The 25,152-nt window shown below is 47.6% G+C and overlaps 1 protein-coding gene across 1 annotated transcript in view; it reads right to left on the reverse strand.

The window, feature by feature from the left end:
* LOC109314692 (myosin-16) overlaps nucleotides 1-15,060 on the reverse strand; it is a 45,603-nt gene extending 30,543 nt beyond the window's left edge. Inside the window, exons 1-15 of the mRNA XM_019541994.1 lie at nucleotides 14,851-15,060; nucleotides 13,793-13,936; nucleotides 12,637-12,793; nucleotides 11,721-11,748; nucleotides 11,165-11,261; nucleotides 10,918-11,010; nucleotides 9,667-9,730; nucleotides 8,075-8,173; nucleotides 7,444-7,547; nucleotides 6,845-6,983; nucleotides 5,247-5,515; nucleotides 4,415-4,585; nucleotides 3,993-4,172; nucleotides 2,717-2,850; nucleotides 1,084-1,138 (exon numbers count right to left, since the gene is read on the reverse strand). Coding sequence (XP_019397539.1) covers nucleotides 1,084-1,138; nucleotides 2,717-2,850; nucleotides 3,993-4,172; nucleotides 4,415-4,585; nucleotides 5,247-5,515; nucleotides 6,845-6,983; nucleotides 7,444-7,547; nucleotides 8,075-8,173; nucleotides 9,667-9,730; nucleotides 10,918-11,010; nucleotides 11,165-11,261; nucleotides 11,721-11,748; nucleotides 12,637-12,793; nucleotides 13,793-13,936; nucleotides 14,851-15,060 — 1,944 coding nt within the window. The remainder of the gene's footprint in view (nucleotides 1-1,083; nucleotides 1,139-2,716; nucleotides 2,851-3,992; nucleotides 4,173-4,414; nucleotides 4,586-5,246; nucleotides 5,516-6,844; nucleotides 6,984-7,443; nucleotides 7,548-8,074; nucleotides 8,174-9,666; nucleotides 9,731-10,917; nucleotides 11,011-11,164; nucleotides 11,262-11,720; nucleotides 11,749-12,636; nucleotides 12,794-13,792; nucleotides 13,937-14,850) is intronic.
* Nucleotides 15,061-25,152: the final 10,092 nt, after the last annotated feature.

Raw genomic sequence — 25,152 nt, forward strand, 5'->3', positions numbered from 1 at the left:
CACCTCGCCAGAGCACCACGAGTGCTCATAGAGCCGCGCCAGGGGTCCCGCAATGACCTCGGCCAGTTCCTGTAGAACCCTAGGGTGAAGATCGTCCGGACCAGCGGACTTGAACACATCCAGCCTCTCCTTCAGGCATCACCTCAGTACAAACAACAAACCATGAAGAGCCTGGACTCGTATCTCTGTATCCAAAAGAATAACTTCATGAACTGGTCATAGGAGGAGGCCCCGATCTGCTACTAGGGGTGGAATCAACACATTTATCTAGCATGTTACGTTGATTAAAAAAGTATGAACAGGAAAGGCAGTGCATAGCAACCTGATCCAACTCTAATGGGCGTCAGAGGCTGCTAGCAATCAAGAGTGGAGGAAACAGCAGCATGATGCATAATAAAAGCAAATGAAGATCATCTGAATCGGGCCTAGAGCTCACTTGACCCAAACTTTGTCAGCTGGATTCCAGTTTGCGAACCCCCAGGCATACCCAAAGGTTTCTTTTTTTCCCTTATAATCTTCCCTATCTCACTAATGATCTTCAAGCCAAAACTATGCCGAGAGGTGTAGAGCTGTTTGCTCCATGTCTAGCAGTAGCAGGGGACCTAGGTAAAATGAGCGTACTGCATCAGCCTTATGGAGAAGCAGGCAGGATGGTGTCAGTGCTGTAGAAATGGTAGGCAATGTTGATCAGACCAGTGTTCAGTTCCCTATTCTGCTACAGGCCTCCTGTGTGACTGAGATCGAGAGCATGCGAATGGCACTGGGCATGCACGCAGATGGGGCATGTGCTCAGATACCATTGAACCTGTCTTCACTGCCAAAACACATGCATGTAGATAGACTAAGCAAGCAAGGCTGGTTTTTGGCAGCAGGGTTCATCAGGAAAGCAGCACAGCTCTGACCTTAGTCTTTCGATGTCTCTGTTCCCTATCTGGGAAAATGGGATGCTAACACTGCCCTAGCTCACAGGGGCTGTGGGGAAAAGCACATTCAAAAGGCTGGGAGGTGCTTGACTACTACAGTAAAGGGGGCTGTAACAGCCCAGGGGGATAGGCAAGGGGTGAGGAGAGAATGACCACTTACCCTGTAGAAGTTGGAGACAGTCATGAAAGAAGATCCTCTTTTCTGCTTCTTGGTACTAGCACCTAAAGACAAGATTAACATGCATCACACGTGTAGGATATGGAAATTATAGACTGTGGCATTTAAAACAGATACAGCTCATTAGGGGCTGTTAGCTAGCAGCATGGTTCTCCCTGCATAAAACAATCTTTGAATAAGGAACAAGTGCTGACCGAGCCCACACTCTGCTCTGGTTTGGGCTGTTCTCACTTATTTACACCCGTAAGGGAGCCCTGTGTTCCAGACTGAAGTTAACCCTTGGAAAAGAAACAAAGGAGTAAACTAAGGGTGTTTTCGCATGTGCTCCAGCAGGGGAGGGAGGAGCACTTTAATTTGAGCAGCAATGAGAGTGTCTCATGTATCAGCATCCCTACACTGAAAAATGGTGGCAGGGGTGCTTTAACGAAAGCTTGTTCAATGAGCTTTAGTTAGAGCTCCCTCTGCCTCTGTTCTTCAGTGCAGGGATGCTAATACACATGCCGCTGGAGTCTGCTGGAGTGCGGTAATTACCACACCCCACCAGATTTGATTAATCAAGTTTGTTCCAACGGGTTGTCATTACAAATGCAAATTGGGCCAAATTCTCTGCTCCATCCCATTGGTGCACTGCTCTGTCATTCGACAGAGGCGTACACCTGTAACCCAGGGGATAACATAGCCCAGTCTGTTGATAACTGAGGATCTTAAAAACCTTTCTATAAAGCTCTTTCCTGTTCACTTGTTTAATGGCAGTGCTCTAGGCTGGGCTGATGACGGCCCTTCTAGGCAGCAAGTTTTTTCTGGTTGATAGAAACTTGACATTTGTCTGGTCAACAGAAGGCCACTTCTCACCGGAGGGGACTGTGGTGTACCATTAGCCCTGTGCTGCACCCATGCTTCTCTCAAAGGCAATCGTGCTCCAGCAGCAACAGTCTAGAAAGTCTTGAGTGCACTCCACATGAGGGCACTCCGGCTGCCTCTGGTAGTGCTAGACGGGTGTGATTTTCAAGGACAGAGCTGGATCATTTTTCTGCATGGATGAATTGCAGAGGCAGGCACAGTCTGTTACCTGAGTATCCTCAGGCCTAATCTTGTCCACACTTGTGGGAAAAACACTCATGTTGCTAAATGGGCAGATCCCATTGGGTGAAATACATGTTCCGCCTTGTCCCACTCTTGCTGGTGTGGGACAAGGGGTGATGTGATCTCCCCACTCAGCCAGACCCGTTCTCTGCGATCGTGGGGAGCAGGTCTGGCTGCATGGGTAAAGTGGGGTGTATGGAGGCACCCCAAGCTTCCCCAGGTTCCCCTCTGTAAGCAGGGAAAGTGGGCCAAGGCTTGAAGGGCCCTTACACCATGAGAGCACCTGCCCAGGGTGGCTGGGGAATGCGAGCAGCTCAGACCACTCATACTCTCCCACCATGGAGCTAAGGGATGTCCACCTCAATAAAGCAGCAGTCTATTATTACCTTTTGTCATGCCACTAATTTTCCTCGGGTGCAGTGTGCACATCTATTTGCTTCCCATAGAAAATGTTACAGGGACACAAATGAGGTGTGGGGTGACCTCCATTTCCACTGACCACATTTGTTTGCAGTCTCATAGCAATGCTTACGTACCTGCTGCTGCCTCCTCCTCTTTAAAGAGAACACAGAGCAGTGGCATGGATGATTTCTGGAACAAGCCCACCACTGTTTCATTCAGAGGGTCCTTGTTTTTCTCCAGCCACCCAGTAATATTGTACCCGACCTGAAGAGAGGGGAACAAAGGGAACACTCCAGATTCTCTCCCATTGTGTATTCGTGAGGAGAAGCTTCTCCGTTGGTCACTGACCTCTCAGTAAGGGGGAAGAAATCTACTGCAAGAAGAGGAAGCATAAAAAATAAATGCTGATACCGGGTTGGCATTAACTCACTGGAGTCGTGTGGATCTGGGCATGGGAAGGCACTCTTGCCTTAGACAGCCTGCTTGCTATCAGAGGATGGAAAAAGCTGCTCAGTAGAAATAAGACTAGAGCATAGGCCCCTGTGATTCATGCTTTGATGGTGTTTTGTCAGTACATCCACTCAGTCAAGTGTGTGGGGACCTGGCAGAGTTTTGTAATATGCATAAATACCATTCCTGCTGCTAAGCATTAGCACGGCTGCTCGAAAACACAGCAGTGAAGCTACAATGTTCATGTCACGTGCCCCAAGAAAGGCTAGATAAGCCACGGGGAACACCAGAATGCCAGCAGCATTTGAGAAACCAACCCAACCATTAATTTAACCCGCTGGCCAAAGGGCCTTCCTTGTAACCGACTTCTGAGACTCTATGTCCCCAAAAAACAAAGTCTTGGCCCCAGGGGGATTCTTGCAAAATGATTTTGTAGGGATTTAATTTTTAGTCAGTGTCAACCCGTATGTGTTGAAGTGACAGGCTTGCTACTCATAACCCATTAAAGTGCCTGACTGTTAAATCATTGATCGCCCAGTTGCCCAACTGATGCTTTTAATTTATCTCATTTGTTGTTCCAGTAAAGGCAACTTGGGATGAGTTTTGAGAGGAGGAGAGGATCATAGGAAAGTAGGACTGGAAGGGACCTCATGAAGTCCTCTAGTCCAGAGGGCGTTTCATTGGGGGACCCAAACTTCCTACTTGGGTGATTTGGTATGACTCAACTGAAGTCACCAGAGCTCCTCAGATTTACTTCAACAAGGAGTTTAACCCATGCAGTGCAATGTGCTGTCATGTATAAAGTTTAATGTGCTTTGGGCATGATTTAACTCTGTTCCCACCAAAGCCTATGAGGGTTTTTTTGTTGCCCTCAGTGAGAGCAGGTCTGAGTCTTTGTGAGGACCCAGATCTGGATGGACATGATGACAATAAAAATCACAGTATTCTGCACTTACTGTGCCAGCATAGTGCACCAGCTCAAAGTGGGCTTCAGCTCCCTTGCCCTTGCCTCCCTTGGGCTTGAGGAAGTTGGGTGACTTGCCCAGGTGGTTGTCATAGAGGGCAGCCTTGAAAGTCGCATCTGTGGCCTTCGGGAACACACACTGCTCTTCCAGGATGGAGAAGATGCCCATGGGCTGTGGTGGGGGAAAAGGATCACCAGGGAGAAAAGGATCAGAAAAGTACATCACTGCCTTCTCAGTAGGCAGCTGGGGCTGGGACTTCACAGAGGGGTGTCTTCACCCCTTGCAAGGATGTCACCTTGCTGCATTTGCCACCAGCCACTAAGTTAATCTCTAATTATGTCGTTCTGTGCAATCAGGCATGGAGAAATCATGCTCTTCACATCCCAGTTTATCAGGACAGCTGGGAAGGTTACCTTTTCCAGGAGCTCAATGCAAGCCTGCAGATCCAGGCCAAAGTCAATGAACTGCCATTCAATCCCCTCCCTCTTGTACTCCTCCTGCTCCAGCACAAACATGTGGTGGTTGAAGAACTGCTGCAACTTCTCGTTGGTGAAGTTGATGCACAGCTGCTCAAAGCTGTTGAACTGCAGAGAAGAGGGGAACAGTAAAGTGCTGAGCAATGTGTATGTCCGTGAGCCCCTGACGTGTGTCCCCAGACCCTACCCATACCACATGTCTGCCAGACAGCAACACTTCATTAATGTTAAGGGTCAAGTTCCTATTTCATTTAGACCATCGCCACCCCAGAGTAACTCTGCTGAAGCCAGTGGTTATGCCAGATGCCCTCTGAGGAGTGAGATAGGAATTTGGCCATAGGTGAACGTGCCGGTGTTGTTTTCATTGTGTCTGGTCTTCTCCGAATACCTCATTCTCCATTGCCATTTCCCTCAACTCACAGTGTGGGGGGGAGGGCCCCAGAGGAAGCAGGTGATCTAACAAGTGCCTGCAAAATATGTGCTTTCCTTTTCCCAGTGCAGAGCCCTGGGTTCAGGCCACAGTAAAACCCAACGTGGTCTCTTACTCCTTCATTATGAGCTCTACGCTCTGCGCTCATTATTTTCCAGGAGAACTCTCTGTTCGATGCTCCTAACTGAGTGCCGGATCCTGTTGGGCAGTAGCGGTATATACTACTGCATTCACCAATACCAAGGCTAACATTTTAAAGGAGGGAAGGCTAATAAGGAAACATTTTTTCACTAAGCGACAGGGTCCCATTGCAGAAAGAGGTTACTTTGCTTGGTGTACCTCAAAGATCTCAAAGCCAGCAATGTCCAGCACTCCAATGAAGAACTGTCTCTGCATCTTGGTGTCTAAGGTCTTGTTGATCCGGACCACCATCCACTTGAACATCTTGTCGTAGACAGCTTTGCCCAGGGCACCAACGGAGTTCTGACATTGTTCCAAGTTCTGGCCTTTTTGCACAAACTCATTGCCCACTTTCACTCGGGGCCTGGTGATGCCCTTCTGGAGCTCCCCAGAGTTGAGGCCCATGAGGTGAGCAACTTTGTCGGCCACTGTGAAAGAGTAAAGGACCTTGTTAACTGACAGGCGGTGGAACATCTTTAGTTTGCCTATTCACGTATTTCAGCATGTACAAGAAAAAGGTTGCAGCTCTCTGAGAAATACAAGCCCTTCTTCCCTGCAACCTTGTGGTGACCGTGGCACTCCAGAATGGCTCTGGGAGGGCGGGGCAACACTTCTGTCTCCCCACTATTTTTTTTTAATAATATATTTAGTGTTCCATGTCTAATTAGCTAAATCAGTTCCAAATCATATCAATTGAGCAGAATTCAGTCGTTCCAAAAAACATATCAATTGAGCAGGCAGAACTCAATCATTCTAGACACCGCATACGGTGCTACAACTGGTGAGCATCCTCTGTCCCAGACCTATCACCCTGGGACTTCAGATACTCCCAAATCCATTGGCAGGCATCCTACATGAAGGCCCAAGCCCAGAGGTCTTGGGGTTCAGATGCCTCCAGATATTCCAGGCAAGCATCCTTCATCCCAGACTCTTAAGTCCAGGACTTCAGGTACACCCTACACTTGATCTTAACTCACAAGAGGTGTCTCCCCACAATTTTTTAAAGATATTTTTCATGTACCAAGCCAAATCAGCCAAATCAAGCCCAAATCCATGAGTCAGTCCAGAACCATCAGTGGCCCTACAACCGGCAAACATCCTCCACCCCCACCAGGGGTTTCAGATATTTCCAAAGTCTTTTGGCCAGCATCCTACGTGCAGACCCAAGCCCGGAGGCTTGGGGTTCGGATGTCCCCAGGTTTCGTCTCCCTCAGCCACACAGCCGCAGGAACAAGCTAGGGAGGAGCCTCCCATGTCCATAAGGTGAGCTTTAAGTCCCAACACCTTGGTGGGTACTAAATCAGGACAGAAGAACAGTTATCCCCAGGAATGCTTAAGGAAAGCAGCTTTCTTGAACCCAGATACATGGCATTTCCCTTGCCAGGTAAGTATGGGTCAGCAGAGTGGCCAGCCCTGTTGGAGCGGAGAACATAGCACACAGCCAGTAGAGGTGGCCTCCAGTGGCTTCTCTGCCTCTGCATGCCTGTGAGCTCCAAGAGGCATTATGCCATGCTGGGCCATGACTACAAGAAGTGTTTAGCTGGCAACCTGATGCCCCCCCGTGCACACCAGTTCTGATTCTTGACTGCACCCTTTGAACGTGCACCTGCAGCCTGCCACTTAAAGTGAATTTTTGCCCTCTGGAAATGAGCTCTGGCCTCAGCAGCTTGTCTCTGATTTCACTGAATGGGCTGAAAATTCAGAATCACTATTCTGTTGGCTGTTGTCTTTGATCGAACACAGAGACCACAACCTACCCTCGGTGCTGTCTACCTCTGCCTGCTCCTCTCTTGGCTTCTGTTTGAACTTCATGTTGCCAAAGTGCATGATGCCTCCAGTCAGCTTGTAGATACCATGCTTCTCTTCTGAACTGAAGCCCAGAACATCAAAGGCCACCTGGCAAAGGGGGAAAAGACCCACAGGAAGGACTCTTTAAATCTACAACATAAGCAGCAGGAGTGAAGCTGCTTCTTACTCTGAACAGCTAACGTGATTTCACAGCCTACTGAGATCAGCTCCATGGCAGAAGTCATCTGAACAACATCACACCCTGACTTAAATGTGACAGCCTGGCTGAGATTTTCAACCCCTCTCGCCACCCTCCTCTCTCCCCCTCATTTAAAATTGCTGGAAGCTCCCATTAGCAACAAGATCCCCTTCAGGGGTCTGAACATCTTAGATCTTTAATTTAAATCCACTCAGTTTTCCTCTGGAGCCCGGGGTCCCAACGCCGCCCATGCAAGTGGTGTTAACCCTTGATGCACAACATAGCTGCACCTTATTTCTAGAGAGAGCCATGATAGCACCGTGTTTCACCATCTGCTTGCCATCATTTATATTTCTTCAGAGGACTTACATCTGTGCAAATCAGCTCCTCCCCATCATCCATGTTGTCTACAGTGGTCACTCCCTGACAAATCCAGTGGTAATGGTTAGGATCAGGCACCAGAAGCAACATTTCTGTGGAGAGAGGCAAGTAAGGAACAGATTACATGCCATGACCTTGCCATCAACACAGTTACCTAATAGTACCTGTGCTGCGCCAATGGTTGTACATAGATCCCTTTAGGAATGAGATTTTCAGGCATCCGTTCAAATAAATGGGAGCGCTGAAAACCTCAGACATTCCTGTCTGAAGAAGTAAGCCATCTATGTGTTCCAGCAGTTACTCCTTTCAGGCTGAAGGTGGTAAACCTTACTTTAGCACTAAACCTGCCCAAAGCAACCAAGACCCATCAGTGCACCTTAGACCAGAAAGCAGTGGGGGTTAAAGGATGGGAAGCACAACCTGGGGGACCTGGCTGAGCAGAGCTCCCTGACAAGTCCCTCCTCCCTCTCTTTAGTGTCTTCATTAAGAGATCTCCCTCTGAGATAGCCTGCTCACTGATTAGCAAGGCTCTGGTGAACACATCCCTTGTTCTGGAAACAAAGGATGTATCAGGGGAGCCTGAAGGAAGAGCAGTAGATATAATCAGAAAAAGCCATACCAATAAGTTCAGGCTTCTTTTTGGAGAGGATCTGATAGAAGATATGATAGCCCCTCTCAGCTGCCTGCTGGGAAATGACCCGGGACTTCTCTAGGAGATCTGAAATAAAGAGGGTAAATCCAGGCCCAGGTTAGTGCTGAAGCTGTAGGTGAAAGGAGTGTTGTCTTGGCTCCATTTATGTCAATGGAAGTTTTGTTGTTGATCACAGTGAAGCCAGGATTTCATTAATAGTAGATACCCTCTGGAAGCAAAGTCTTTCCTTGCTTGACACCCATCATTTAGTGTAGGAATAATCCTGATACTTTGCACTTCTATACTCAGCCCTTTGGCTGAGGCTCTCAATGCACTTTAGAAGCATCACAGGGTTCTGGCTGGGACAAGGTTTTATCGTCATTCTGCAAAGGGGTGAAATGGAGGCCAGGAACGCAGGCACCTATCCCAGGTTATAAGTCAGTGGCAGGTCCAGGGAGAGTTCTGATTTCCAGAGAGATCTCCGAAACTCCAGATGGAGAACCACTCCATAGTCCTGCAGGATTTCTAGACATGTTATGACATATCAGTATATTGCCTCTAAGGTTAACCTATTAGTCTTCTCCATGAGCTGCTCTTCCTTCCACATAAGAGCCACAAAAATTTCCCACACCCAAAGGTCCTAGTCTACTGGCCCGATGGTGCTGTTTCCCACTGACATGAAGTCTAATCCCTGATCCCTTGGTCAGACCTAGGGAGGCTGCAGTGTGTGAGTGAAGCAATGGCAGGAAATGGACCCGTTTGCAGAGCAGGGGTTGGAGGAAGGAGCACTTTGCACTGCTCAACAGTCAAGGAAGCTGCAGCTCTTTCCTCTGAGGCCCTCAGCGACCACACAGGTGAATGCAGCAGAACATGAATCAATTGAAAATAGCAGGCAACTGGGAATCCCTTGCTACACATCAGCAGCCCGTATGTTTCCTTTCTCTCCTGCTTTTCTCCTGTGAAAGTCTCTTGGCAGGAAACATGCTGGGGTCTCCGGATTATGAGAGCTAGGATCCATGATTCTCAAATTAGTTTTAAATGCACAGGTGCAAACCTAGAACAATGCACTTTCCCTACAAAGTTATTTTTAGGATCCTAACTATGCTACAAAGATGCCATTGTATTACAGCAGCTTGGCTGGAGGAAGATGTGGGACCATGTCCAAAACATAAAGATGTTTAGGGCTGGGACCATGCCTTTGATGTGTCTGTACAGTGGCTAGTGCCCTGTGGGCATTTCCAGAACCAGTAAATAAAGTCATCGCCACCTAGAATGGATGTCTTTTAGCAGAAACATAGGACCAGATTGTGGTTTTATCTTCATCAGGACAAATCCATCAAAATCAAGTGTTAACTCCATATTTGCACATCTGTGACTGAGATCCGAGTATGCCCAATATAATATAGGTATAGACAATATAGCAGGGGGCTGGACTCAATGATCTCCCAAGGTCCCTTCCAGCCCTGATGTCTATGAAATCTAAGAAATGTCTGCTGTCAGTAGGAATTTTTCCATTCACTCCAATGGGCTTTGGACAGACCCAAACTGAACTAAATGAAAAGAATAATGTGGCTACTTACAGCTCTCAATGTCAGCCCCAGCCAGTTTGCCTGTGGTACCAAAGTGGATTCGGATAAACTTGCCCTAGATAAGAAAATGAAAGATGAGTCAGTTCACCAAGATTGCAGTATCTGTAGGAAAACAGCAAATAACTGAGAGAGTCAGAGTATTCACAGGGGACAGAAAGCTGTGCCTTCGGGGGCAAGGTTGCACGTCAGTGAGAGGAAATTTAATCTTTTCAAAGATCAAATCTATAAAAAAAAAAGCCCGTTGTTCTTGAACATTTTAGCAGCACTTAAAGAAATCTTCCTGTTCTTACAATATTAGATAACGGTGAATATGGCACAGGCCAAAGGAGTGGGAGTTAGGAAAAGCCATGAACGACCCCCTATCTTTTAGTTTATGAGCCACTGAAAAAAATTTGAAAGCTGATGGCAATTCAGCATGAAAATAAAACATTTCAGGGGGTTTTGGTGACATTAAAAGAATAAAAGTTAAAAAAACACATGTTGGGTTGTTCACATTTTGTTTTGACAAGTTTTGGTTTTATTACCAATGTTGAAAGCAAATGTCGTTTCACTGCGAAAAGTCAGAGCATTTTATTTGGAAAATACCCAAATTGAATGTTTAGAAGGGTTCTAATTTTTTTAATCCAATCAGCAAAGTCTGCCAGTATTTGCAAGATTTGGTGTCACTGGATTTGCATTTTTCACTTATCCAAAGTTTTGTTTGGAACATTTTCCCCATCTCTCCTGGGACCTCTTTCACGCACCTGCTTTGACACTGGACAACTCTCTGGGGCCCTCATTCATGAAAGTATTTCACACGTATTTCAGACAGTGATTTCTGGGGGATGTGAGTACAGGCTTCCTGCTTTCCTGAATCATTGTGTACATAAATTTTCTTATAGGTACAAGGCCTTCATGATAATTTCCTTTCCCATGGGTCAAACTATGGGTTCATTTGGTAGTATTAACAAAGTATTTTAAAGACACTACATAAGTGCTAGAGGTCGTTAGTCTGGTGTTTTTTTAATCTGGATGCAAATGTTTCTGAGATTTACATCCTATTTACATGCTTCCTTCAGGAAGCTGGAAGCCATATAGCTGGATGTAGAATAGTAGAGAACACACACTACTGCCTGAAAATGCAGTGTGCTGTATACATCATTATTATTCCTAGAGGGATTTTTTTCCCCTTTGCAAGCACTTATAATTCATAATGGAATTGCCATCGAAACAGAACTGAAGGCAGCAGAGTCCAGCACTTACGAAACGCGAGGAATTGTTGTTCCTGGTAGTTTTGGCATTTCCAAAGGCCTCCAGAACAGGATTAGCCTGGATGATTTGATCTTCCAGGGACCCCTGTACAAGGAGAAGCAGGAGATCAAAATCATCAGAGCACTGAACACATTACTCGTGACAGCCACGCTCTTCCCGCGAGCTGCTCAACTCAGGATGGCGGAGGGGTAGCTGCAGCAGGATGCCTGTGCTCTTGCTTGCTGTCAGGGAGCCTTACCTTCCCATCGGCAGCCTGTTTGCCAGTGCTGCCGATGTTGGCAAAGTACTGAATGACCTTTTTCGTGTTCTCAGTCTTGCCGGCACCGGATTCTCCACTAAGTGAAACAAACAAGGAAAACCGTTAGGTGCTGGGGGGAAAAAAATAGATGATCAAAAGCAAGCAATGGTTTGCACGCATCAGGAGAGCTGCACTTGTTCTCAGGCAGGAGCTGAGATCTTACTTTCTCCAACGTTAGCAGGAAGAAACTGAAGGTAGTGGCTGTGGGTAAAACCCTCTGGGGACAGCTACCTGCAAAATTTATGTGAACTGGTTCTGCTCTGCCTTACACTCATGCAAAATTGATGCTTGCTGAATTGTACCTAGGAGCTCCCAGATCTGTGCATGAGAAGGGAGCAGATGAAAAGAAGGGAACAGGACTGGGCCAACCTGACTGGCACCAGACGACATCCCCCCTCATTCTGCCCTCTGCTCACTGCCTGCTTCCTCCATTGCCTTCTCTCATGCTCAGTGGGGACAAAGGGATGAATGAACAACACCCCAAAGAAATACTCACGTAATCAGCATAGACTGGTTCTCACGGTCTGTGGAGAAGCAACAAACAGGACAAAGTGGGTGTTAATAAAGGTTTTTAGATTCCCATAGGAGCAAAGGAAATCCTGTGCAGTTTGAACATGATCTGGACTTGGGGACCGCTCCTTTCTACCTCCCCCACACCATGGTCTCTTCCTTCTCCAACCACAGAGGGAAGCCTATGACCATGAGTCTTGGCAGGGAGGAGGGGAGCATCTGCAGGACACTCTCTCTTTTGTTTTCCTATCAGCCCTGCGGAAAGCTCTCCAGAGGGCTCCATGGAGGTCCAGTCCCCCGGGATCAGTGCCAGTGGGGATCTGGTTGGTCTCTCCCATGCCAGGGAACCCCAACTTGGCAGCATCTTTCAATGCTTCCCTCTTCAAGGCTTAGAACCTCACACTCAGGAAGATCTCTCAGGGTGGATACAGTTAGGAAGAGCGAAGATAAAGGGCCCTGAGGGACAATGGGTATTGCCCAGGCTATGGTTAGGTCAGCAGAGGAAAGGCTGCACAAGCAGGGTGAGTTTTACACGGGGAGTCCTGTGAGCTGAAAGAGGGCGATCATCATCATCATTCCAAGCACAGACAGGACACCATTATGCGGGACAACAGGTCGCGTGAAGCGAGGACAGCTTGAGAGGAAGGACAAATGCAGACATGAGCAGGAGCGTGAGCTGTGCAGAGCCAGGAAGGTGAGAATGAGAAGGTTTGACTAGTATCAGGAGAGGAGTCACTCTGCAAAGTGGAGGTGGCTGCAGCAATGGGAAGAAGGCATTGTCCAGGGGGCTATATTTGGCTTCTAGTAAGTCAAGGGTCACTTTGCTGATGTCAGCGTGAACAAAAGCAAACACCGGGTAGTGAAGATAGAAGCAGAGGAGTCAGCTTATCCTTAGCACTCACCCATAAGCATGTCGTGGTAGGCATTGTCAGAGATGGAGAACAGGTGAGGAGGCATCTCTGTACGCTTCCTGCCCTTGTACATCTGGGCAACCCGGGCTCCATAGATGGGCAGCCACTTGTAGGGGTTGATAGTCACACAGAACAAACCGGAGTAGGTCTGGAGGGAGAGAGAGTAAATAAACCATCCTGCACGTGGCAGGGACAACATAGAAAGGACCATGGCTTTGTGCTCAGAAGCAGAAATCTTTACTGGGGGCCTGGCTGCCATTGGCCAACAAACTCCTTCTCCACAGCAAGGAAAAGCAGCCAGGTTCCCTTCCCACCCACTTTCAAACATTGTTGCTTGGGGCCCTGTTATTATTTAGGTAAGATGATTTTCACCATGTTTCTTCAAAGAACATTCAGGTCATGTTTTGCAAAGAGGCATCATCATTGGGACAGTTGGAAACACGGAGCTTGTTACTGAGCTGTCTCTGGTGACACTCCAGTTTTCTCAAAAGCCCAATAATATAATACATCCAGATAGCAGCTTTCCCTCCAGGATCTCAAAATGCCCTTGAGCTGTACAAGCATCATTGTTATCATCATCATTATCATCGTTATTGTTGTGGTTGTAAAGCTTTTTGAGAACTTGAGTGAAAGGTATAATAAGAATAATAAGAATAATAATTGTGGCTGTTACTGTAGCACCTACAAGCCTTTGTCACAGACAGTGTGCGAGGTGCTACAATTCATACTAAAAATGCTTTTTGAGAATTTGAGTGAAAGGTATAATAAGAATAATAAGAATAATAATTGTGGCTGTTACTGTAGCACCTACAAGCCTTGGTCACAGACAGTGTGCGAGGTGCTGCAATTCATACTAAAAATCCCGATAGGTCATTTTCTCTATTTTCCAGGTGGGAAACAGGCAGAGTGAGGTGAATGGCTTGAGACACAGGGTCGGGATGACAACCCAGGCATCCTGACACTTAGCTATTTGCTTTAACCAGATGAGAGACAAGCAGCCAGAGAGAAGGGGCTGAATGCTGGAAGGCTAAAGTTGCACCAGATTTGCACCACCCTCATTTTAAGCTTTCAGTCTGGCTCTCTGCACTAGACTGTTTCTGTAATCGCTGCACACCGCACAGCTGTCACCTCTGGCCATTCCACTCACATAGATCCTCATGTGGACATAACGCTGACGCAGGTTGTCCAAGACGCTGGCCTCATTCAAGAAGGTCATGTTAGCCATGTCACTGATCTGGTAGAACTTGGGTGGGTTCATCTGCTGGACATTATCCTTCTTCAAAGTGAGGGTCTGTGGGGCGAGAGAAACACCGCGTCAGTGCGGCTGGTATCTACACACCTTCCATCGGAGATACCGACTGTGTCCTTCAGAGTGAGAGGACTGATGCTCATGCAACTAGGGAATGGTACCAAGAACCTTTCTCTGCTAGGTCAATGGATTGAATCTAACCTTTCAGAAGCCACCAAAGATGTTACCCTCTGAAGGGGGTTTGTTGGCCCATGTGAGAAAACTCTAATGTCCCAAGGGACGTGTATCCACATCTCAGTCCCTTTCTGCCCTGCCAACACTGCCTTATTAGCCATCTTAGAGGGACTCCAGACATGAAATGGCCAATGCCACTGGACTGTGCTTTATCCCTACTGGTTCTTCATCCAGATCAGGTACAGCTATAAGGAGGAAGCTTGAACTGCTGTTTTCTGAACCTGGGTCCCCCAGGGATAGCGGGCTTCAGCCTCCTGAGTTGCCAGCTCCAGCACAGAAACATCCTAATCTATGAAGTAAACTTTGAGGGTGACCATGTTTCCTTCCCATGGAGGAACAGAAACCTAGCTGTGCACTCACTGTGGCTTTCAGGGGTTGCGTGGGAGCAGCCGTATTCACCTCTGGGCAGTCCAGGGGTCACCAACTGCTCTGCCAATGAAGAGCCCAATCCTACAAACTTCACCAGCAAGTGTGTCTCTTCTTGTATCCCAACTGGCTTCATGACTAGTCTTTTTAGGCACTAAATTGTCAGTCCCTCTCCCTCCCGTCCAGAAGGATATGACTGACTTCTACTAATGTCAATCTTAACCTAACCTAAATGAGTAAGAAATGGCTCCCTGAAATCAAGAGGCTTACCCTGGAAAAGCACCTGCAAAATTCACAGCAGTAGCAGGGCAGGAGTTGCTGTCACCCCCTTGTCCAGCTCATCACACCAGACTTACCTGGTTGGCCACAGTCTTCACGGTGACTTGGTCACCCGCATCCGACTGGATCTCACCGGCGATAAAACCCTCCTTTTCATCCTTCACCCAGCATGACTTCTTGATGTCATAGGGCTTGTTCATGGCCTCAATCTTCTCTTTATCTGGAGGAGCCAGGAATGGCATGGGGTCCACATCGTCCCCACACTCTCCTTTATACGCACCAGGCATCTTTGCTTTAGGGCAGGCAGCAGGTGAAGCTGGAAGGACAAAGAGATGGGGACCAGTGCTTCCCTCAAAGCTGAGAAAAGGAAGGGGGGAAGAGCCCAAAATACAGTAAGAAACACAAAGAGAAATCCTGAAGCCCTATCCTTTGCCATGTTGGGCACCGATATCTCTGAGTGAATCCTACTAGGGCTATATGAGGACAACTTGCGGGACAGGAGGAGGTGAGGGTGTCTCCAATGTGCTGAACATCTCAGAGACTCTGTGCGGCTCTGGGCTTCTGTCATCAGTGACTATCACCCCCAAATGCCTCACTTACTCCTGTGGCCAGAGTAAGGCAGGTGGCACAAATCCTCGCCTGTGCTCTCCTTGCCGGATCTCCTGCAGATGCAAGCCAAACATGAACCCTCTTATCAGGAAAGACTGAGGCTGCATCTACACAGCAAAAGGAAGGTGCGCTTGGAGTATGTGTAGACAAACAAGAACTAGCGTTAGTTTAATTAGCCCTGGTGACAATATCAGCAAAGATGTGGCAGCAGGGGCCCTTGGGTGTGCTAGCAATCCAAGTACCAGCCCGCCAGGGGCATGGGTAGGTACATGGCCCTGCTGTTGTTACCCATGCTGCCTACCTAGCCTACAATCATATTTCTCTTTTGTGCCTCTATTCTGCTTTCCATTTCCTCAGCCTCATTGCCGGCAGCCCCAATCAGCATTCGGCTCCAGTATTCATCTCAGTAGCATGAGCTGTGTGGTTAGAGTCAGGCTTGACTGACGGGGAAGGTCCCGTGGGGACAGGCTGGTGACTGTTTGCCAGTTGCTGCAGACACCGCTTGGGTTGCAGCCTCTCAGAATAGCCCGGCATTGGGCTGCAGAGCGATCCTGCTCTTGGTCCCACCGGGGAGCTCCATTTCTCCACCATCTTCTCAAGAGCTTGATGGTCTAAAAAAAACCATATGGGCCAGAGATGGTGGAGCAGAGCCTTCAACCCCCAAAGGCTATAATGGAGCCAAATGAAGTCATGGTATAACTCCAGTGACTGCAGTAAGCGATGGACAGGGCAAATTTCCCCAGGGACTCTGGAGGAAGAAGTTTTGCTCTTCAAATTCCCACGTAGCCCATCCAAGATACAGGAGTCTGAGAGGTTACTGGGAGTAGGGTCAAGGGACATTTTCCCTTTCATGCCCAGTAGCTGAATCTGCAGCCCTGGCTACTGCTGTTGGACTCAGATTTACAGGGCTTCTTTAGGACAAGATTTTGCTCTCCCTTACTCACGTGGAGCAATTCCCTTCCCCTCCCCCAGCAATCTCATTTACCCACCTGGGGCTCAGTCAACACTGAATGGGGGCAAGGGAAACAGAATAGGATCCTCCTCCTCTAAAGCAGATTGGTGTATTATTAGCTATGTTACACTCCCCCTCCCCCTGGGAAATGCATGTATAAATACAAGTATGGTAGTTTCCACTTCCTTCACACACAGCTGCTGCCCTGAGCATCTCCCAGCCCTTTACAAACCTTTAACTCATTAAGCCTCACTGCCCCTTTGTGGGGCCTTTTACTGATGGGGAAACTGGGGCATGGAAAACCTTCAAAAGTGCCCATCCATTTGGGATGCCTCCATTTTACAGAGTCCAGCAAGAGGCACCTGACCATCTGATTTTTCTCACCATGTGCCTTTCTTTCCATAGCCAGCAGGAGCTACGGCTGCTCAGCTCCCCTGCAGCCACCAACCGCGTCTCTTATAGGGACCTAGGAGCATGTCTTTTGCAAACCAATGTACAAAATGTCTTGCGAAAAAAGTCACCCGATGAGCACATGGCCAGGCAGCCCCAAAGCCCTGCCATACCTTACCCTGGTCTGAGCAACACAGGGTACTTCCTGCTTTGTGTTAAACTCATTATTCAAAAACAACTTCAATGTCAAGCAGGTTCATTGCTCTTGCTCTCTTTCTCTCTCTACATCATCCTTCCCTGAACTCCGGGAAGTTAGGTTCGGTTCTCAAAGTATCGCACCACTTTAAAACTCTTGGTGAATTCAAGGCTGCCCAACTTCAGATGCAAGCGAATCCGTACTGGTTAGGATACACACATAGCTCCTTCTTCATACAACCAGCTATCACACTGCCCCTTCCTGCCTCTGTTTCCAATCCCTGCCCAACACAGGTATATGAATTCCTGCAGAGCTTCCCGCCACGCTCCCACCCAAGAGCCACGCACAGCAAGTACTTGCCAGAGACAATGCTGAAAGACGCCGTGTGTTTACAAGGGGCTGGCCAGCTTCTTTTATAGCCATCTTTTTGGCCTGAGCCAACACTATTTTTAAAAAGAAGCCAGCCCATTTAAGATCCACAAGCTCAGCTGGCCTCAGCGTTGAAACTCAATTGGCCAAAGCTCGCGTCCCTCAGGGGCGATCAGTTTATGTCCTGTTTCTTGGGGAATTCTCCTTCCCTTTCTTCTCCTTATAGGGCATCTAACAAACTCAACTGCTTGCGCCCAGGGGCCTGAGGCCGAAATAGAACAGCTGCCTAATGACATTTTTCTGCCTAAGCCATGACTTACAGCCAGGTCCTTCATGCCAGGTGGCAGACAAGGGCTTCATTAGTGAAGGTAGCTCATCAGGACAAGGCAGGAGTCTGGCTGAACGGGCGCAGGGGCACCAGCTATGTTTCTCTAGTGGTCCGATCAGTTTTGACAGAAGGAAGCTTCCTCTTCAGAAGAGTATCTAGCCCAAACCGGGTGTGATGAAAAGCCTTCTCCATGGGGGCTGCCTGCCCGAGTCAAGTCTGCAGGCAGGTAGATACAACACAGAGGTATAACCGCTCATGCCAGCATTGAATCTGACCCTTCTGCTTTGGGAGATGTGAAGTGTCCCCATTCGTATCCCAGCAATGTATTGACTGAGAAACCTAAGGATGATTATCACAGCACCTGACGATTACAACATCTCGTGCTATATAGCTCTGATTGAGTTCATCTAGAAGGTACAAATCTACCCTGCCTTCTGCTTGGCCATTTAGATGTCAGCTTTAAGCGTTACATTGCTCTTTATTTCAGCAGGAGCATCTGGGGACCGTGGGACTGGGGAAAGAGTGAAGAGAGCCCCATCATCTCCTCCAGCCACGGGGAGCTGTGCGGGAGGGCTGTGCTTGCTGACAGTGAATATGTGAGCGAGGGAGTTTGCCAGCAAGAGTGTTTGCAGAAAAAACACATTGGAGGCAAATGTGATGGATCTTATGGAAAGCAGATTTTGACCATGTAATGACTGTTCCCCCTAGAAACCTAATTCTGTAATGATGTTCATTCAATCAGTGAACATAAGCAAATCACAGGAAGGTACATGTCCAATCAAAACTAGCCATCCTGGCCTGAATTTTGAAAACTAAGCGGGTGTGATAAACTGCCTGTGAATAAACTAGAGGGAGAGAGTCTTATTCATTAGGTACACGAGGAATGATTTCAATGAATGAACCAGTGTTTGAAAATCATAACAGACTTGGGTTTTTTTTTTTTACTTTCTTTAATATGGGCTCTGCTAACTGCACTTGGCTCTTGTGGAAGATGAGGGAGTTGAGGATTGTAAAATCATAGGCAAGTAAGGTTGGAAGGGACCTCAGGAGGTCTAGTCCAACCCTCTGCTCAAGGCAGGATCATCCCTATCTAAACCATCCTAGACAGGTGCTGGTCTAACCTACTCAAAGCTCTGGGAACAACCTTCACACATAACTACTAGGCACAATACCTGAAACATCAAAGCCACCCTTTGACTATCCACAAGGGATAAGGTGACTGGCAGTGTCCTGCCACTGCAAGGACAGGAAGTAGATTGTTAAATATGGTCAGGGCCAGGCTCAAAGGCAGTGATGCCTGCTTCATACCCCCATGTCTTTATATTTTCACTGTTTGAGCTGGGGAAGATGTGAAGAGTGTTCTGGGCACTATTGCCAGGGCTATGCTTCAGAAGTATCCCAGCTGTAGGCAGTTTTTGGATAATACTTTGAACCAGCACATTTTCAGGGGTCAGCAACATTTTTGGGCAGAGTGCTGAAAACACCCAGAACTTCAGCTTGTAAGATGTTGGTGTGCTGGGGTGGATGACGGAGGAGCCACAAGGGCCTGTAGCCCCGGCCCCTTCCCTGCCACCCACCCAGAGGTGTGTGTGCCAAGTAAAATGCCTTCAAGTACCATACTCTGGCACCTGTGCCAGGGGTTGCCTACCCCTAACTGATTAAATACACCAGGTTGTACTGCATCCCTTGGGTGGGTGGTAGAGACTAAAGTAGAAGTGGGGAAGATATTATCACATCTTCCTACAGCCATTATTACTTTGCTTCCTCTAGAAAGTCAGCAACTCCAGCACTGGATGAGAATGGAGAGAAATGACTAAGAGGTTCAAGCATCCACCTAATCCAGCCAGAGACAGACCTTTCCCCTTGGTAAGATGACAGAGTTGGCGGGCGGGGGGCAGTTTTTGATTCTACAATGACTGCAGAAACCTGCCTGGGGTCCAGTAACAACTACAACAATCATTTTGGCTGTTCATGGGGTGACTTTAAAGTCAATGACAAAAGCCCTAAGATTGATGCGAACGGGACAAAGCAACCACACATTTCAAAAGTTTCTCCAAGGAGGAATCTCCAAAAAGTTCTCTCTCTATGAACAAGCAGGCCTGGCCTGGTCAGCTGTAGCCTGCCATGTTCTGTGCCTGAACTGACACACACTGTGAACCTAGATGATGATGATGAAAACTGAGCGGGAGCAAGGAATGTAGGAACCTTGGATATGGTATCTTAGATAGGGTGACTACCTGCCTGCTGCACTGGACTGCCAGACTCCAGCCTGGGACTTTTGACCAACTGGCTGGGATAGGTCTACAGAATCCAGGACTGTCCCAGCCAAATCGAGACGTATGGTCACCCTAGCTAAAGGGGAATGCCCACTCCTTAACAGTATAGGGCTTATGAAACAGAGTTGAGTAGTTCAGATTCTACCCACTGGAGGGCAATGGTGCTCATAGAAAGTGACTCATTCATTACATTGTACAGTATACACTCCTTTATTATGAGTCCCGCATTACTGGACTGACTCCTGCCAACTCGCTTGTCATTACTGATTATACTATCCACACAATTATTTTTAACACTGCTTTCTAGAGTGCAGAGGGAACGTGTGGCCTGCCCTGGCTAGCTCTAACCAGGCTAACTACTAGTACTCTCCTGCACAAATAACATTGGAGGATGTGGTTGGGAAGCCGCTGACACCAATCAGATGATAAAAAGAGCAATTTTCCTTTTAGAGCAAGAGCCATGGGCATGGGAAACTAGGGCTCACATCCCCTGTCTTTCACAGGCTTCCCCATGTGCACTGCCAGCCCTGCCTTCCCTTGCCAACGCACTGTAGAAAAAACACATTCCAGACTGGGAAGGACTCAGATAGTATTGGGATGGAGGGCACATAAGTACACTGAGTACAAGTCCATAAAGGGAAAGTCAAAGGTCCCTCTTCTTGCAGGACTGAGCAAGAGAAAAGCTTGTACATCAAAGCACAAAGCAGGATAGCAGCAAGTCAGCATGGGCTATGAGGACTTTTTGGTCACTTGATCTCATCCCAGCCTTCCTGGTGCAGGGCTCTGCTGTTCAAGCCAGCTTGTTCTGACAAGCCCTGGAGGAAGGGGAACGCCCCTACAGATGTTGCCTGCTACATTTGCAGAGTCGCTGTCAACTGACAGCAAACTGATCTGTGGTGAGTCCTTTCCAGAGAGCGCAGTGGAGGCATCTGGAAAGGGAAGCCCTGCAGTTATATTAAGAGCTGGCCCCAGAGACTCTAGGATGGTTTTGCATTCGTTAGTCATTACAAATCAAAAAAATAAGGCTGATCCTTTTGCTAAATGCATTAGCCTCATTCTCAGCTGTCGTCTGGTGCCCGGCTGAGAAAGATCATTGTACTCCCAGGAGAATGGCAGAGGCAGTAGCTGGGGAAGGAAGGCACATGGCCCAGACTCTCACCAAACAAGGACAAAGATCTCTGCACCAGGCACCTAGGGTCTGATCTTGTGAGATGCTGAGCACTTCCAAACCCCCTGATGAGTGCAGTGAAGGAGTCAGTCCCTGCAGAAAGCACAGTCCATGATTAATCATGCAATTAAGCACTGCAACCCAACTCACACTCAGGCAGCCTCCGTGCTAGTGTTACCTAACACGAGTGCCTGACTTGGCCATCGTGATCTTCCTGTAACACAGGAAATGACATCCAAAAACTTACGTTTTAAACAAAAATCCTGAACACGTGGAGTCCCATTGCCCTTCATGTGGTTGTCAGCTGGGCCAGACCCTTCAGATCCACTGCACAGACCTCTGTGGACTTCCACAGAGAGCAGTGAGAGCAGTCAGAGATGGCCAGTTTCTATATGGACCCATCAGTAGGTAACCCAAGACCCCATAGCCACGAACACACTCCAAGTTGCCCCTCGCCAAGGATCATAAACAGATCCAAAAAGCAGACACATCACACAACTGGCCCAAATCTATGCCTGAAGTAGACCGACCAACCAGTCCCAGTTGGCCCCAACAGGGCTCCAACCCTAATTGTATCCGTGGCCACTGAAGTTCCTCATGTCCGGGCTGTTTTCCTTTAGTTTGCTACTACCATGCTTTGTCCAGCCCTTCCAGTAGCAATCAGGAAGAAAAACAGAAGGTCAAAGAAGGGGGTTTGTGGTTAGGGGATAGGGTAAAACCCTGGGGTTCCCCTTAACTCTGCCTTCAGCCATTGCTCAGGTGGGTTTAGGTCTCAGCCTCAGGATGTGTCCTGCTGGTGCAGTAGAGTGAGGGAGGGAAAGCAGCCTCTGGTCCTGGTTCAGCTCTACTGACATGCTCTTCCCATGAGCAGCAAGGTGGTGGTGCCCAAGGGCTGTGCTGGTGCAAAGAGAAAGTATTCAATTCATTCCTCCAAAGAGGATCGGTTTGACATGCATTCAAGATCCTGCCCAAACCCAAAGGGACATGTGAGCAGGGCAGGACAGAATGATGCATCACAGGGAATGTAATTACAGGTGGGCTCTGCAAGCTAATTACAAAGTCTATGGTTATGAGAAATGAAATGCTGCAACAAAGATCAGCACTGTTCTTGTGCCTATCACAAAGGTCTCTTTAGCCAGTAAGTGCTAGGAATGGGTAGAAGATGCACATTCAGTTCTCTCCTTTTGCCTTATTGAAAAGTCTGTCCCAGCAGTAGCACTTTCTAAATGTGGACTTCAAACAGAAGAGAGCTCTTGGCATCCATCTCTGCTAGCTTGCTTTCCTGAACCATGATTTTGAGGGATGCCTAATTGACGTTTCGTACCCAACTCCCACTGACTTCCAGGCACCTGTGAAAATCCTTCTGATTGCTATTTAATATGTATTTTCCAGAAGCATTCAAAAGCCCTTATCAGTATCAGGACCCTACAGTGTTTCATGCTGCATATACTCCCCCTGTCACAGAGCTCCCAGTAGAAGATCTGAGTACTTCACTGACTTCCATTCTAAGCAGCTTTACAAAAATCAGGTTGCACAGGGTATTAGCATAGAGTTCAGTCTTTGCTGGTCACTCATTACCCACATCTTCTGTTGCAGAAAGCCACTGGCAAATGAATGCAACAGGTTCACTTAACCAGAAGGTAGTTATGGCTGGACCATCTCCTTCAGGGCTGATCCTGCTGTCCTGACCCAAGTTAAAGCCTCGTGCAAGACTTCTGTCTGCAACTTCCTACTCCAGGGATGAGGATTCTTCCTGCCAAGCTTCAAACACAATGCTGTCAGCACTTAGGAAGCAGAAAGGGACTGGGAATTCATGTGCACCTAATTAAATTGCACATTGATTCCCTGTGGCATCTGGAGGGACTTGTTAGTTCAAGTCTGAAAACAATGATTTGGGATATTTTCTAATAGCTACCTGGCATTGTTCTTCCCCATCTAATCGACAGTGTTTCCCACGATTTTAACAGGTAACTCGTTCCCCTGGATTTGATAATGTTCCAAAAGGCAGGTTTTGTGTGTGCACAATTTCTGTAATTTTTTAAAAGTAGTCAGTCTGGCTTACAGTCCCAAAAGGTGAGGATCCTTGTTACCTTATTCCATGACTGCATGTTTCTGCACATCCAAACATTCACAGTCCAGAAGAGACCCAGAGACTGAACTACAGCCAAGCAGCGCGCACCCACATTAGCTTATTTTCTGCCTGTAGAAAACTTATTTATAAGATTTTCTGAACTCTTGTGATTACAGTTTCAGCAGTTTGGTTAATCTGTGTCCTGTAGCAGAGAGAGGGTAATTTCATTAATCAATCGCTGTGTTTAAGTCTGATGTTATTTTTAAATAATAATTAAAAAAAAACCTTTTTACCCTAATCCCCTCTCCTAGCTGGCAGAGAGAATGCTGCTTTCAAGTTAAAATTAGTTCCCTAATGTTTGCCTTGGTGTGGAATTACAAGCCCCCCAGGACTACACTGGTTTTCTAAGACGCACACTTATACTATCTGGCTAATGGACTTTAACAGCTGCGTTTGGCAAGTGCTGAAATACTCCCGCAACTCCCAGTCAAGCCGAGCTGTTGTTAGAATTTCTGGGGCTCAATTAGCCTGTCAGATGCATGCCTGGAGCTCCCATTGACTTTGGCCTGTGCCTCTGATGAGATAATCAGTTGGTGTTATACTTAACAGTTTTATCCACTTTAAAGCCATGAGCTTCCAAAATTGCTTTAGACCTCTGGATCCAATCGGAGCGGTCTGTCCGTTTGCCAGCACAGCTATTCCCTTGTCTTGCAGGGAAATTCACAGCTCTGCCATCCCTCCTTACCAATAAATGTCGATCCTTTTGTGTCGTGTCCATGCAACCCTCTGAATTCTGCATTTCAGAATGAATAATCCCATTCTTGGCAGGAAAGAAACAGATAGATACTTAGCCTTCGGCCTCTTGCCTTGAAAAAACACATACAATGGAACAGAGTCTCGTATCCATGTATCCTCCCATTAAGTGTTAGGCCTTATTATATATTATCAACTGTATTGAGAGTCCTGAGCAAGCTTGAGCTTGGAGTTGCCGGGGTGGGGCACAAAAATGATATCACACCAAACAATAGTGATTGTTCACGGACAGATATTAGTAATCCGTATCGCTGAAACTAACCTAACCAGTCAGATGCCAGAGTTGGGATCCAGCTTGTATTTCATCTGCTCCTTGCCTTTCTAGCCAGGGCTTTTAGCTTGGGACATTTATTGCTCTAATCATCTGAGGAGACGTAAGTGCCTAACCATAAAGATGATAAGATTAACATAATGCCGGCATTGGCTTTGTTTCCTCATAGCAGGCACACCCCAAGCATGAGCCCTGACTTGCTCTTTTAAGAGACCTCAACTAGAGGGAAAAGAAGGTCTCATATTAAGGCACTGGACTGGAGCTCGGGGAATCTGGCTTCAGGGCTGGGCTCCCTGCGTACCCTCATGGAAGTCTCCCAAACTCTCTGCCCTACTAATAAAATCAGGTTAAAAGGGTTTCCTTTCTCCTCCTGTCTCAGCATCACGCTTAAGGTTGTAAGGAATGGGGTTTGTGTTGGCACAATGTCTAGGACAATGCAGCCTTCATCTTGCCTAAGGTCCTCCAGGAATCACAGGAAGATTTGAATGAATCTGATGGCTGGGGGAAAACAGGCCATAATTGGTATGGTGCCCCAGCTGAACAGAAAACAGTAGGAACAACCAAGCTAGCACTGCTTACCTGGAAGGGATTTTTTTTTCCTCTGATAAAGATCCATTTAAACCACAAACACCTCTGACAGCCAGTCTGCAGACCTGATCCTGCTGCCCTAACGCGGGCTCAGAGTCACACTGTTGTCATGAGGATGATGTGCAGGTAGGAGGGTGGCAGGTTCAGGGGTGTCTTTTCCCTTTCGGTCCAGAAGATCCGGCATGAAATGCAGCTGCAGCTGTCCCACCAGCAAAGCGCTAAAGCTTCATGACACAGGTTGCTGGCATCTCGCTCGGCTTGGTTCCCTGACTGTCATCTGTACCAAGGGAAACCATTGCACTCAATGACTTCCTCTGCAGTCGCCCATTTTAATCAAGATTTGAACAC

Source organism: Crocodylus porosus, unplaced genomic scaffold (assembly GCF_001723895.1).
Source record: "Crocodylus porosus isolate Cpor-Errol unplaced genomic scaffold, CroPor_comp1, whole genome shotgun sequence".
Taxonomy (NCBI): Eukaryota; Metazoa; Chordata; order Crocodylia; family Crocodylidae; genus Crocodylus; species Crocodylus porosus.